This window comes from Harmonia axyridis, chromosome 1 (assembly GCF_914767665.1).
Source record: "Harmonia axyridis chromosome 1, icHarAxyr1.1, whole genome shotgun sequence".
NCBI lineage: Eukaryota > Metazoa > Arthropoda > Insecta > Coleoptera > Coccinellidae > Harmonia > Harmonia axyridis.
In genome coordinates this window covers 66,388,904-66,403,993 of record NC_059501.1, presented here as the reverse complement: position 1 = coordinate 66,403,993, position 15,090 = coordinate 66,388,904, and the positions used below count along the sequence as shown (strand labels likewise).

Sequence of the window (15,090 nt, the reverse complement as noted above, 5' to 3'; positions counted from 1 at the left end):
CCAAATTAGGCATCGATTTCTCTGAGAAAAATTTTTAAAACCATTTAAAGCACTTTATTTTCACGAAATTCGAAATATCTCAAATTTGGGTTGTGTTAGAAAGAATCTTAACGTGGGTTAATATTCATTTTGGAAAATTCTTCATTAAATTGAAACTACATATGAAATAAAGTAAGGGTATGCAATGCCATATTTATTTATTACTAATTAAAACAAAACATTGTATTATACGAGAGTTTATTTTCTGTATATTGTTTTCATAAGAAACCTACTAAAATAACTCTTAAAATGAATAATATTTCTCAAAAAGATTATAAAACTAGCAAGTTTTCAATTTGATCTTCTTCTTGAGAAGGGCGAATCGCATGTTTTCTCTGGACTATGTTTTGTGTGACGTGTATTGCCAGTTATCTCACCATTGCTTTGGTGGTCGTCAGATGGATCTTCTTCTGAGGGGTTTGTAGTCCCTGGTGACCTTTACCATTCTGTCTGCCAGTTTGTATCCTGTTATTGTTTCCAGGGTCTTCATTTCAGTGGTTCGCAATATCCTCTTTGTTATAGACGTTTCGGCTCTGGTCTTCGCTTTGTTGATAGTTTTCATTTTGAAATATAATAATTCACTTATATCCTGTATTCAAGTCAAATATCGATTTTTTTAATATTAATCCTTACTAAGGAACAACTAACCACGCCACTGGAATGTTAACTGCACCTCTAGTTGTCAATTTTGCAGGTTTGTTGTTTTCCTACCTCACTTTATCATAATACTGTTACAATCGATTACAATATAACGCTATTTATGTTCTTTTTTGTTCAAATGAACAGAATCCAAATGCTTTATGAGTTGAACTTTCTGGTAGGCTGCATAATCACATAAGTGACATTTATGTTCTTTTTTATTCAAATGTACATAATCTATATGCTTTTTGAGGTCAACTTTCCAGTTGGATGCATAATCACATAAGTGACATTTATGTTCTCTTTTATTCAAATGGACAGAATCTATATGCCTTTTGAGGTTAATTTTCAGGCTGGCTGCATAATCACATAAGTGACATTTATGTTCTCTTTTATTCAAATGGACAGAATCTATATGCCTTTTGAGGGTAATTTTCAGGCTGGCTGCATAATCACATAAGTGACATTTATGTTCTTTTTTATTCAAATGTACAGAATCTATATGCTTTTTGAGGTCAACTTTCCAGTTGGATGCATAATCACATAAGTGACATTTATGTTCTTTTTTATTCAAATGGACATAATCCAAATGCTTTTTGAGTTGAACTTCCTGGTTGGCTGCATAATCACGTAAAAAACATTTATGTTCTCTTTTATTCAAATGGACAGAATCTATATGAATTTTGAGGTTATCTTTCTGGTGGGCTGCAAAATCACATAAGTGACATTTATGTTCTTTTTTATTCAAATGTACAGAATCTATATGCTTTTTGAGGTAAACTTTCCAGTTGGATGCATAATCACATAAGTGACATTTATGTTCTCTTTTATTCAAATGGACAGAATCTATATGCCTTTTGAGGGTAATTTTCAGGCTGGCTGCATAATCACATAAGTGACATTTATGTTCTTTTTTATTCAAATGTACAGAATCTATATGCTTTTTGAGGTCAACTTTCCAGTTGGATGCATAATCACATAAGTGACATTTATGTTCTCTTTTATTCAAATGGACAGAATCTATATGCCTTTTGAGGGTAATTTTCAGGCTGACTGCATAATCACATAAGTGACATTTATGTTTTTTTTTATTCAAATGGACATAATCTATATGCTTTTTGAGGTCAACTTTCCAGTTGGATGCATAATCACATAAGTGACATTTATGTTCTCTTTTATTCAAATGGACAGAATCTATATGCCTTTTGAGGGTAATTTTCAGGCTGACTGCATAATCACATAAGTGACATTTATGTTCTTTTTTATTCAAATGGACATAATCTATATGCTTTTTGAGGTCAACTTTCCAGTTGGATGCATAATCACATAAGTGACATTTATGTTCTCTTTTATTCAAATGGACAGAATCTATATGCCTTTTGAGGGTAATTTTCAGGCTGACTGCATAATCACATAAGTGACATTTATGTCCTTTTTTATTCAAATGGACAGCATCTATATGGCCTTCGAGATTGTTTTTCTGGTTTAAAGCAAACTCCCCTCTTTCATATTTAATAGATGACCTTATTCCATTCTCATCAGTGTAATGCTGAACAATATCCATGATTTCAGTCTTTTCATCAATATGCCCCCCATCAGTTGTGTACTGAAATCTAGAACCAAAAAATAATTGTAATATTTAGATTTTCAATTATAAGAGGTTTGAAGTGAAAACAATTTCAACAAACACTGATAATGTTCATTTCACAAAGTGTGACATTTTTGTGAAAAGTATTGTGAAATGGCTCACATTAATTTTCCTAGTTAGAGAATTTGAAAGAGAAATTTCAATATCACATAATACAATCATCAATAAGATTTTATTACATAGAAATTATTGAAATCTTAAGGATCAAATCTTCACAATTTCAAAATAGAGAAAATTATCATTAAATTGTAACTGAATATTATTCAACAGAAAATACGACTCTTTCAATATGCACAAAAGGATAAGAGATATGACAGGAAAGATGACAGCGAATACTAGCGGAAAAATACAGGATAAAAATGGTAACATCATACTGGATCGTTCAGGAAAAATAAAGGTTTGGCAAGAATACATAACAGGACTTTTCAGTGACCCAAGTCGATCAAACAACCCACCCATTTACACTATGGGGAATTTCCTTCCGATAACAGTGGATGAAGTTAGACGAACCATAAAAAACCTGAAAAATAGGAAAGCTCCAGGTCCCGATAACATCAGAGGGGACTTCTTAAAACTTATTGAAGAAGAAGAGGATGTGAAATGGCTCACCGATGTTTTCAATGAGATTTATTCCTCTGGATTAATGCCAGATGCATGGCTGAAAGCCACTTTTGTGACAATTCCAAAGAAGTCAAACGCCAAAAGTTGTGAAGAATTCCGCACCATCAGTCTTGTTAGTCATGCTCTCAAACACTTTCTGAAAATCATCCATAGAAGAATATATAAAACTTGTGAAGATCAAATAGGACAAACTCAGTTCGGCTTTCGAAATGCCTTGGGCACTCGAGAGGCACTGTTCAGTATACAGGTTTTAATTCAACGTGCCAGAGACGTTAACCACGATGTTTATGCCTGCTTCGTTGATTATCTGAAGGCGTTCGATCAAGTGCAGCACAATGAAATGATGAAAGTTCTGGAATCGGCCGGGTTGGAAGGACAGGATTTGAGAATCATTGCCAATCTCTACTTCATCTGTTAGAGTGGAAAATGAGGAGTCTGATGAAGTTTCGATAAGGAGAGGTGTTCGACAGGGATGCGTGTTATCCCCACTGCTATTCAATATTTATTCAGAATACATATTTAAGGAAGCCCTTGAGGAGAGTGGAGATGGCATTGTTGTGAATGGAGAAATTATTAACAACATTAGATATGCAGACGACACCGTTATTATGGCGAATGATATACATGGGTTGCAGAGATTGATGGATAGGGTAGTAAATGTGAGTGAAAAATATGGACTACATCTAAACGTGAAAAAGACGAAATTCATGATCATTTCAAAGAATAAAGAACTAACCGCTCAATTGAAGATCCACAACATGTTTGTACAAAGAGTCACCAGCTTTACTTACTTAGGAACGAACGTTAATGAAGATTGGGATCACTCCATTGAGGTGAAATGTAGAATCGAGAAAGCCTGAAGTGCCTTCCTCAAAATGAAAAAGCTTTTTACGAGTACTTTAGCTATGAAGACCAAAATAAGACTACTGAGGTGCTATGTCCTTCCAGTGCTTTTGTATGGTGTCGAAGCATGGACATTAACAGAAGTTCTGCAAGAAATTAGAGGTGTTTGAGATGTGGTTGTACCGTCGTATTCTGAAGATCTCATGGGTTGACCACATCACGAATACAGAAGTTCTCCGCAGATTAAACAAGGAGAAGGAGATCTTGTGGGTCCCGTTATGAGAAATCCGGAGAGGTATCCACTTCTACAACTGATACTACAAGGAAAAATTCAGGGAAAGAGAAGCATTGGACGACGAAGAATATCGTGGTTGAAGAATTTGAGAGTTTGGTTCAACCACAGGGCTATTTAGGGCAGCAATTGATAAGGTCCCTGTCGTCATCATGTTAGCCAACATACGGAATGGATAGGCACCAAAAGAAGAAGAAGATTCAACACACCAGAGATAGTCAACATATTCTGACATTTTTCATTGAAATCAAGAGATTAAGACTAATAGGGAGTTGCCTTGTAAACATGATATGTGAAATAATCGGATTAAAGGTAAACAACAGACTCTTTTTTGAAGATCTATATTGCTTCAGTTTCGAACTTACTAGGTACTCCTCCTCAGGCTAAAAAACTTACAAGAGAAAATTACAGAATGAAAACTACAAACAGAACAAATAACAAAACAGTTTAGTGTAGAAATAATTAGAATTTTCAAAATCGCAAAAACACATCTGCTCAACTGAAGAGACAATAAGCCATGTCCTTTCTAGAATTATTTTTTTCATAATGAAAAAAATTAAAGTGAAAAAAGTTAAAATTTGGCCTAGAGTATCAAGAAAAATAATGAATGCTTACCCCAAGTCAAATGAATTTCCTTTTTCATAGCTTTCATCATCTTCTCCCATTTCCATCTTTACTCTGTGATGATTACTTTCATCTAGGAAAATTTTTGAGTATGTTTCCATTTCTGACTTCAACACTTCGTAAATTTTTAATTGTGAAAATAAATATGTACAAGTACAAATCGAGAAATGTTTGTTTTGTATTATCTCTACTGTGCACTATATGAGTACCATAAACCTTATATCAAATGGACAGGCCTTTAGAGAGAAATTCTAGCATGCCGCATATGAAACATGATACTAGGTCTATACCACAGAAAACACATTACGGATAACCGTAATCTGTGCCACAGACTAGTAATCTGTGTCTATACTGTGGTGAATACTCTTTGGTTAGTACCATAGATATGTCGGGCTCATGAATGTTAGTGTTCTGTGGTTAGCACTTTTACTAATATTTTGTGATCTCAACCATAGAATGTATAATAGTTATATTTTGTCGTAGTACTACAAGCTAAATTTATTGATTGGCGTCTAGGTCTAGGTCGAGCCATATGAAATCTTCAAATTCGATGACATTGAAAAAGCGCTCTTTTTGAAATATATAGGCAGATAAAATTGAAGACTAAAAGTTAGTGTTGCCAATGCGACTCCACTAAAAAAACCGAATTCTATGTCAAAAAATCCGCGACATCTGAAAAAAAATCCGAAAAAAAATCACTAGTTCATAGATTTAATTATTTAAAAAAACTAAAAAAATTGGATATTTTTCACACGCTCATGTTAAAGGAAACATTCGACTGGTTTTTTCTGATTTACAACGAATATATAAGCCCAATATTATATTTAACAATATTTTCTATATGATTTCTCTGGTGCTGCCATCTTGCGTTATTATTTAACGAAATGATTTGCGTATAGGTTCCTGCAATACATTGTAAGTTACAGGATTTTGAATCTAGAAGATCAAATGCGAAGGCGCAATATTCGAAAATATAATGAAATATTGAAATTCTTGTCCTGAACAGACTTTTTCTGATGCAGGAAAAAAATTACAAGACATATAATTCTAATAGTTTATTGCAATAAAATCGAATATTTTTAGGATTGCACTCTTGAAGAGTTGAGATGGAAATGTTAATGCACGTAATAACGAATGAATATCACAACATATTTAATCTCAATAGAATGCATAAGCCCCTGAAAGCAATATGAGATTAAATACACATGTACAGGGTTGGCAAATAAGCGAGGTAAGCGGCTATATCTCAGGATCAACTCATCGTAGAGACTTGCGGTAAAAATTTTTACCAATAAAGTGTACAAGAAAACACTCTGGAAATTGTTTTGAAGTTCATAGCTCTATTTTTTCTTCTATTTTTTTTCTTGATATATTATTATTGATTGTTGTTTTTGATTTGCTATTATTGGGTACCATTACCTGTTGCAAATAAAGGCTTATTATTATTATTAAGTCACTATAGAAATCAATATATAAATTCTGGTGGATGCGCTACACCATAGTGCATTCTCCATGCTAAATACCAGTCTGCGGTCAGTATTTTCCTGAGAGAACTCAAACAAGAATGTCTTGTGCTTTGCAAAAAAAAATTTGCCTCAGATCATCTTCAAGTTTTGATATCATTAAGAATTTTCGAAGATGAATATTAACCTGCGATCAGATTCTTCCAAACACACCTCAAGACTGAGAAGTTGCAAATTTTGTAGGAAAAAAGTGCTTTAAACCTGTAGAAAAGTTTTTCTGATAGGAATCGGAATTAAATACATCATAAAAAACTATAATTCGATCGGCCGATATTTTCGGAAAAAATATAAACTAAAATAAAAGGAATATAACCTTGGATATTTTGGTTTTCGATCGGCTTCAAAATTTGATGTCATGAAGAATTTCTTATGCTAAACCCTATTCTCAATAAGTTCCTCTCTAGAAGATCCAAAAACCGAGATATGTATTTCGAATTTTGCGGGATGAATTTTCGTTTGAAAATTTTGCCCGATCGTCTTCAAAAATTGATGTCTTTAAGAATTTTCCATGCTGAATACTAATTTGAAATCAGTTTCTTCCTAACACATTTCAAATGTGAGATATTTCCAATTTCGCAGACAAATTGTGTTTTAAATATTTAGAAACGCTTACTGCTGAGAATCCAAGTCTAATTCAGCATCTACGACCCAAAAATCCCTCGAATTACTCATAAAATATAATCAAGGCCTAATACAGAACTGGCGACACTCTGAATATGCTATTTTTTCAGAAAAAATCTGAAATTAAAATCGGCAGATAATTTGGCTTCAAGCTATTCATCTGCATTCTAAAAATAATAATAATATCACCAAAAATTGATTTCCAATAAGTGTCATCTATGTAAATAATTCACCTATAGACTGAAGAGAGTCAAGCTTATGACCAATTGCCAGTTCAATGAAGGCATTGTTATTATTTAATCCACAAATTATGTGATTTATTCCTGAAATGCATTCAATTAATATTCTAATACAAAAAAGTCCTTTGTGAACAATATGTTTTTATAACTGTAATGATATTTTCTTTTTACCATGAATAAAGATCATTATTATTATCATCTATTGAAAAACATTGCTGTGCAGACCTAAAACTGCTGAAGTCACTTAATTATTTTAGCTAAGCAGGTCCTTTAGTACCTATGAATATTCAACCGATTACAGGGTGTTTCAAATTAAGTCGGCACCATTGCTAACTCCGTTATTATTGATGCTACGATGTCGGTTAAAGGGGCAAACTAGTAGCATTTTTAGTGGCCTTCTCGATGCCGAAAACAAAACAAAAATTGACAGTCGCGTTGTCAAAATATTTCATAAAATGATATTTTTTTTAATGGAACACCCTATATTTTTTCATGTATTTCGATTCGTAATAACATTCTCAACAACAAGGCTCATATCACCTTTCTTCCTAAAGTGGAAAATGAGCGACTTATTTTGAAATATTTATTTCTTTCACTAGTACAAAAAATTTATTTATTTTTGATTGTCCAAACAACCATTTTTTGTATTTATACGAATGACAATATTTTGTTGGTAATAGCAAAATAAGACAGTAAAAGGAAAAAAGTGCGCTGGGATGTGAACTCGTGATCATCATGTAGCACCACTCAATCGACACCACTAAGCTATTTGATATTAATAGACAAAACGATAATTTCCATCTTAAAGCCATTCCGCTAGCCGCTTTCATTTTGTGAATCAATAGAGGAATATCTCAATTTTGGGGTGTGTTAGGAAGAAACTGATAGCAGATTAGTATTCAGCATCGAAAATTCTTCAAGATATCAAATTATGAAGCTAATCCGACAATAAAGATTTGAACCATAATTTGTCTCAAAAAATTCGAAATATCTCAGTTTTGGGGTCATCTAGTGAGGAACTGATTGCAATTAGGGATTGAGCATAAAAAATTCTTCATAATATCAAATTCTCAAGCCCATCCGAAACGAAAACTGTTTTAGGCAAAAAATATCCGAAAAAATCAACCGATAAAATTTGAACATATTTTTATGTTTTTTTAGGGGTTTCGCGGTCATAAACTCCAAATTAGGCATCGATTTCGCTAAGAAAAATTTTTAAAACCATTTAAAGCACTTTATTTTCACGAAATTCGAAATATCTCAAATTTGGGTTGTGTTAGAAAGAATCTTAACGTGGGTTAATATTCATTTTGGAAAATTCTTCATTAAATTGAAACTACGTATGAAATAAGGTAAGGGTATGCAATGCCATATTTATTTATTACTAATTAATACAAAACATTGTATTATACGAGAGTTCATTTTCTGTATATTGTTTTCATAAGAAACCTACTAAAATAACTCATAAAATGGATATTATTTCTCAAAAAGATTATAAAACTAGCAAGTTTTCAATTTCATCTTCTCCTTGAGAAGGGTGTATCGCATGTTTTCTCTGGACTATGTTTTGTGTGACGTGGATTGCCAGCTATCTCACCATTGCTTTGGTGGTCGTCAGATGGATCTTCTTCTGAGGGGTTTGTAGTCCCTGGCGATCTTTACCATTCTGTCTGCCAGTTTGTATCCGGTTATTGTTTCTAGGGTCTTCATTTCAGTGGTTCGCAATATCCTCTTTGTTATAGACGTTTCGGCTCTGGTCTTCGCTCAGTTGATAGTTTTCATTTTGAAATATAATAATTCACTTATATTCTGTATTCAAGTCAAATATCGATTTTGGTAATATTAATCCTTACTAAGGAACAATTAACCACGCCACTGAAATGTTCACTGCACCTCTAGTTGTCAATTTTGCAGGTTTGTTGTTTTCCTACCTCACTTTACCATAATACTGTTACAATTGATTACAATATAATGCTATTTATGTCTAAGGCCACACCTATGTTTCCTTTACTCTGAGATTTTTCATTCAAATGGATACGTTTTATATATCTTTTAAGGGTTTCTTTCACGCTTGAAACATACCCACATAAGTGACATTTATGTTCATTTTTGTTCAAATGAACAGAATCCAAAAAATGCTTTTTGAGTTGAACTTCCTGGTTGGCTGCATAATCACATAAATAACATTTATATTTTTTTTTATTCAAATGGACAGAATCCATATTAATTTTGAGGTAAACTTTCTGGTTGGCTGCATAATCACATAAATGACATTTATGTTCTTTTTTGTTCAAATGAACAGAATCCAAATGCTTTTTGAGTTGAACTTTCTGGTTGGCTGCATAATCACATAAATAATATTTATATTTTTTTTTTATTCAGATGGACAAATCCATATTAATTTTGAGGTAATCTTTCCAGTTGGCTACATAATCACACAGGTAATTATTTTATGTTCAAATGGACAGAATCCAAATGCTTTTTGAGTTGACCTTTCTGGTTGGCTGCATAATCACATAAGTGACATTTATGTTCTCTTTTATTAAAATGAACAGAATCCATATGAATTTTGAGGTTAACACTCCGGTTGGATGCATAATCACATAAGTGACATTTATGTTTTTTTTTATTCAAATGGACAGAATCCAAATGCTTTTTGAGGGTAGCTTTCTGGTTGGCTGCATAATCACATAAGTGACATTTATGTTCTTTTTTATTCAAATGGACAGAATCCAAATGCTTTTTGAGGGTAGCTTTCTGGTTGGCTGCATAATCACATAAGTGACATTTATGTTCTTTTTTATTCAAATGGATAGAATCAATATGAATTTTGAGGTGACCTTTCTGGTTGGATGCATAATCACATAAGTGACATTTATGTTCTTTTTTATTCAAATGGATAGAATCAATATGAATTTTGAGATGAACTTTCCGGTTGGATGCATAATCACATAAGTGACATTTATGTTCTCTTTTATTCAAATGGACAGCATCTATATGATGTTGGATGGTTTCTTTCATGCTTGCAGCATACTCACATAATGGACATTGAAATTCTTTTTTATTCAAATGGACAGAATCCAAATGCTGTTTGAGTTTAAATTTCTGATTGGCTGCAAACTCACATAAGTGACATTTATATTCTTTCTCATTCAAATGGACAGAATCAATATGCATTTTGAGGTTATTTTTCTGATTGGCTGCAAACTCACATAAGTGACATTTATGTTCTTTTTTATTCAAATGGACAGAATCTATATGCCTTCTGAGGACATGTTTCCGATTGGCTGCAAACTCACATAAGTGACATTTATATTCTTTCTCATTCAAATGGACTGAATCAATATGCATTTTGAGGTTATTTTTCTGATTGGCTGCAAACTCACATAAGTGACATTTATGTTCTTTTTTATTCAAATGGACAGAATCTATATGCATTTTGAGTTGAATTTTCTGGTTGGCTGCATAATCACATAAGTGACAATTATGTTCTTTTTCATTTAAATGGACAGCATCTATATACCCTTCGAGATTGTTTTTCTGGTTTGAAGCAAACTCGCCTATTTCATATTTAATAGACGGTCTTATTCCATTCTCATCAGTGTAATGATGAGCAATATCCATGATTTTAGTCTTTTCATCAATATGCCCCCCATCAGTCGTGTACTGAAAACTAGAACCAAAAAATAATTGTAACATTTTGATTTTCAATTATAAGAGGTTTGAAGTGAAAACAATTTCAACCAACAATGAAAATGTTCATTCAAAAGTGTTCTTCTACAAAATCAAATTTTCAAAAAGATATTTCAAAGGAATATTTCACAAAGTGTGACATCTTTGTAAAAAGTATTGTTGCTTGATTACATTAATTTTCCTAGTGGGAGAATTTTAAAGAGAAATTTCAATATCACATAATACAATAATCAATAAGATTTTATTTCATAGAAATTATTGATCAAATCTTCACAATTTCAAAATAAAGAAAATTATTATTGAATTGTAACTGAATATTTTATATTATTCAACACAAAAGAGATAGTCAACATATTCTGACATTTTCCATTAAAATCAAGAGATTAAGACTAATAGGGAGTTGCCTTGTAAACATGATATGTGAAATCAATCGGATTAAAGGCAAACAACATTGAAAATTCTTCAAGATATCAAATTATGAAGCTAATCCGACAAATTATGGTTAATTTGTCTCAAAAAATTCGAAATATCTAAGTTTTGGGGTCATCTAGTGAGGAACTGATTGCAATTAGGGATTGAGCATAAAAATTCTTCATAATATCAAATTCTCAAGCCCATCCGAAACCAAAACTGTTTTAGGCAAAAAATTTCCAAGGTTATAGCCTTGGGTTTTCCGAAAAAATGGACCGATAGAATTTGATCGGATTAAAGGCAAACAACAGATTTTTTTTGAAGATCTATATTGCTACAGTTTCGAGCTTACTATGGACTCCTCAGGCTAAAAAACTTACAAGAGAATATTACAGAATGAAAACTACAAACAGAACAAATACCAAAACAGTTAAGTGTAGAAATAGTTAGAACTTTCAAAATGGCCAAAACGCATCTGCTCAACTGAAGAGACAATAAGCCATGTCCTTTCAAGAATTATTTTTTTCATAATGAAAAAAATTAAAGTGAAAAAAGTTAAAATTTGGCCTAGAGTATCAAGAAAAATAATGAATGCTTACCCCAAGTCAAATGAATTCCTTTTTTCATAGCTTCCATCATCTACTCCCATTTCCATCTTTACTCTGTGATGATTACTTTCATCTAGGAAAATTTTTGAGTATGTTTCCATTTCTGGCTTCAACACTTCGTAAATTCTTAATTGTGAAAATAAATATGTACAAGTACAAATCGAGAAATGTTTGTTTTGTATTATCTCTACTGTGCACTGTGTGAGTACCATAAACGTTATATCAAATGGACAGGCCCTTAGAGAGAAATTCTGGCATGCCGCATAAGAAACATGATACTAGGTCTATAGTCTATACTGTGGTGAATATTCTTTGGTTAGCACCATAGATAACTAGAGCATATGATGGTTAGTGTTCTGTGGTTAGCACTTTTACTAATATTTTGTGATCTCAACCATAGAATGAATATTTTTTCGTAGTACTACAAGCTGAATTTATTGGCGTCTAGGTCTAGGTCGAGCCATATGAAATGTTCCATTGAACTAATAATTAATTCTATAAAATGTTCAAATTCGATGACATTGAAAAAGAGCTCTTTTTGAAATATTTAGGGCCAGTTGTACCATTTGCCTAAACATTGATTAAAAATTTAAACGTTGATTACTCTATGATTTCTCAAGGAAAATCAGAAATTGATCAATGTTTAAATTTTAGTCAATGTTTAGGCAAATGGTGCAACTGGCCCATAGGCAGATAAAATTGAAGACTAAAAGTCAGTGTTGCCAATGCGACTCCACTAAAAAAATCGAATTCTATGTCAAAAAATCCGCACCATCTGAAAATAAATCCGAAAAAAATCCGCTAGTTCATAGAACCTTAAATTATTTGAAAAAACTAAAAAAAATTGGATATTTTTCACACGCTCATGTTGAAGAAAACATTCGACTGGCTTTTTCTGATTTACAACGAATATATAAGCCCAATATTATATTTAACAATATTTGCAATATGATTTCTCTGGTGCTGCCATCTTGCGTTATTATTTAACGAAATGATTTGCGTATAGGTTCCTGCAATACATTGTGAGTTACAGGATTTTGAATCTAGAAGATCAAATGCGAAGGCGCAATATTCGAAAAGATATTGAAATATTGGAATTCTTGTCCTGAACAGACTTTTTCTGATGCAGAAAAAAAATGACAACATCTTTATCCTTTGGGGGTCACGTGACATCACATACAATCTTTCTCTCTCTAATATGAGAGTCAAAGTTAATACTCTGCACTGTTCGACCTCTCAAGGGCGCATCTATGTGTTATTAGATCATTGTGTAAAACCAATCCAATACAAACTACATTATGACATATATGAAGTCATCTTTTTTTATTCTTTGGTCGTTGGTTTCTACTCTAATCATATCAAAATACATTAATACCATATATCAACACAACTGATTTGATGTGCTTTTCTATCCATGTAATCTGCAGTCGATGATGCCTTAATGTGCGCCTTCTCTCAGGGGTTTGGTGTTTCGTTCCGAGATTGCCGATGGACTTCAGTTGGGCTATCTAGCGAGCTCTGCCTAAGACACACCCTATCAGGTGTGAGAGGTGACGCTGTTGCAACGCATCGACCCCTTCAAATACGCCGGGGCAGAAGTAGTCTGGCGCAAACACCCATAGCGCCATCCAACTATATTGACAGCTCCAAATATGTAACCTCAAATGGCAGCTATTTTGCAATATCTGAAGATACCAAGTTGCTTGGAATTGTAATAGACCAAAAACTCAACTGGAAGGCACATATAGAAAACTTCAATTTATGCACTTTCAGTATTGTCAAAATATCCGAGTCCAAAAATTTTAAAAACCATATACCACAGCATTGAGTCAAAAATAAGATTTGGCATAACATTTTATGGATCAGGGAACATAACATCAGTATTCATCTTACAGAATAAAGCAATTCGAATTTTCAACCACCTGAAATACGGACAGGGTTTTTCAGAAGAAATGGCATTTTAAAAGTCTATGTCATATATGTGCAGGAATGTTTGCTTTTCCTTCATAAAAACAAACATATGTTTGATCAATTCAAAAGTTGTCATTCGTATACTACAAGAAATCAAAACTATAATTATCCTAGATGCAACCTTACAACAACTCAACAATAGCTAGATAGTCCAAGAAAATGATCAATGAAATACGAATTTTGAGGTTAAAACTTGAATTTTCGATATAAGTTACTTTGAAGCATCTAAAAACGAACTGTGAAAGGTTTTTTTGAATTCACCCCCGGGAAGGGGTGAAAAAAAATAAAAAAAGTGGTTTTTTTGAAATTTTGGGGAAATGGTAAGGGTTAGAAAAAAAAGTTTCGAATAAAAGTTGTAGAGCGTAAAATTTTACATAAAAATGTTCTCATAACTGTTTTTCCTAAAATTGAAATTAACTGAGATAGGATAGCTAGAAGCTAGGGGATGATAACAGGAACTTTAAAAAATCATAAGTTGTTGAAAAATTGAAAAAACTCATAATTTTTTTTTTTAAATTACTTATATGATTATAAACTTTAATTCTAGAGAAAATTTTTTTTTTTAATTGTTTATAAAAAAGTTATAACAATTTAAAATTTTTATTTTCAAATTAAATCAACTTTAACTGATGAAAATATATATATTTTTTTTTAATAGATTAATATTTTAAGAAATTGACCATACGCGTTGAAATTTAATTCTTACCTGTTCTTTTCAAGCAGGTATAAAATAATTTACCTGGTGAAAGATATTGTGTGGCGGCGACTTTGCTTTTACTACCGACTTCGGTACCTCATGCATGGAAAATACTGTATTACATCAAATTTTGGAGTCGATCTGAATCAAAAATTTTTTTTGGCGAAAAAATATCCAAAGTTATAGTCTTGTTCTTTTCGAAAAATACGACCGATCGAATTTGAACTTTTTATGGTGTATTTAGATAGTTTCGAGGATGTACATTCCGAATCAGGCATCGATTTCGATCAGAAAAATTTGTATACACATTTAAAGCACTATTTTTCTACAAAATTAGCCATATCTCACCTCTGGGAAGTGCTAGGAAGAAACCGATGGAAGATGTATATTCAGAATCGAAAATTCTGCATGTAACCAAATTTTGAACGTGATCCGCCGCCAATTTTTTTTTCAAGAAAACATCCACAAAAAAAGTCTGATATAGTACTCAAATGAAAGGTCTCGTTGGGAGGAACTCAAAAATGGTCTAACTTTCGATCTGGGATCAACGGTTCTCGAGTTATAGCAGTTTTTTGGGATTTCAAAAAAAAATTTAAAGTTTGACATGGTACTCAAATGAAA

General features: G+C 32.4%; 2 protein-coding genes across 2 annotated transcripts; both read right to left on the bottom strand.

The window, feature by feature from the left end:
* Positions 1–793: 793 nt before the first annotated feature.
* Positions 794–5,104, bottom strand: LOC123673762 (zinc finger protein 64-like). The gene is made up of 3 exons (XM_045608429.1): positions 4,698–5,104; positions 2,005–2,291; positions 794–861 (listed from the first exon to the last, which is right to left on the bottom strand). The coding sequence occupies exons 1-3, from the start codon at positions 4,805–4,807 to the stop codon at positions 794–796; spliced, it is 465 nt and encodes a 154-aa protein (XP_045464385.1). The 5' UTR covers positions 4,808–5,104.
* Positions 5,105–9,050: 3,946 nt separating this feature from the next.
* LOC123673758 (zinc finger protein 596-like) lies at positions 9,051–12,078 on the bottom strand. The gene is made up of 3 exons (XM_045608414.1): positions 11,793–12,078; positions 10,352–10,762; positions 9,051–9,159 (listed from the first exon to the last, which is right to left on the bottom strand). The coding sequence occupies exons 1-3, from the start codon at positions 12,011–12,013 to the stop codon at positions 9,051–9,053; spliced, it is 741 nt and encodes a 246-aa protein (XP_045464370.1). The 5' UTR covers positions 12,014–12,078.
* Positions 12,079–15,090: the final 3,012 nt, after the last annotated feature.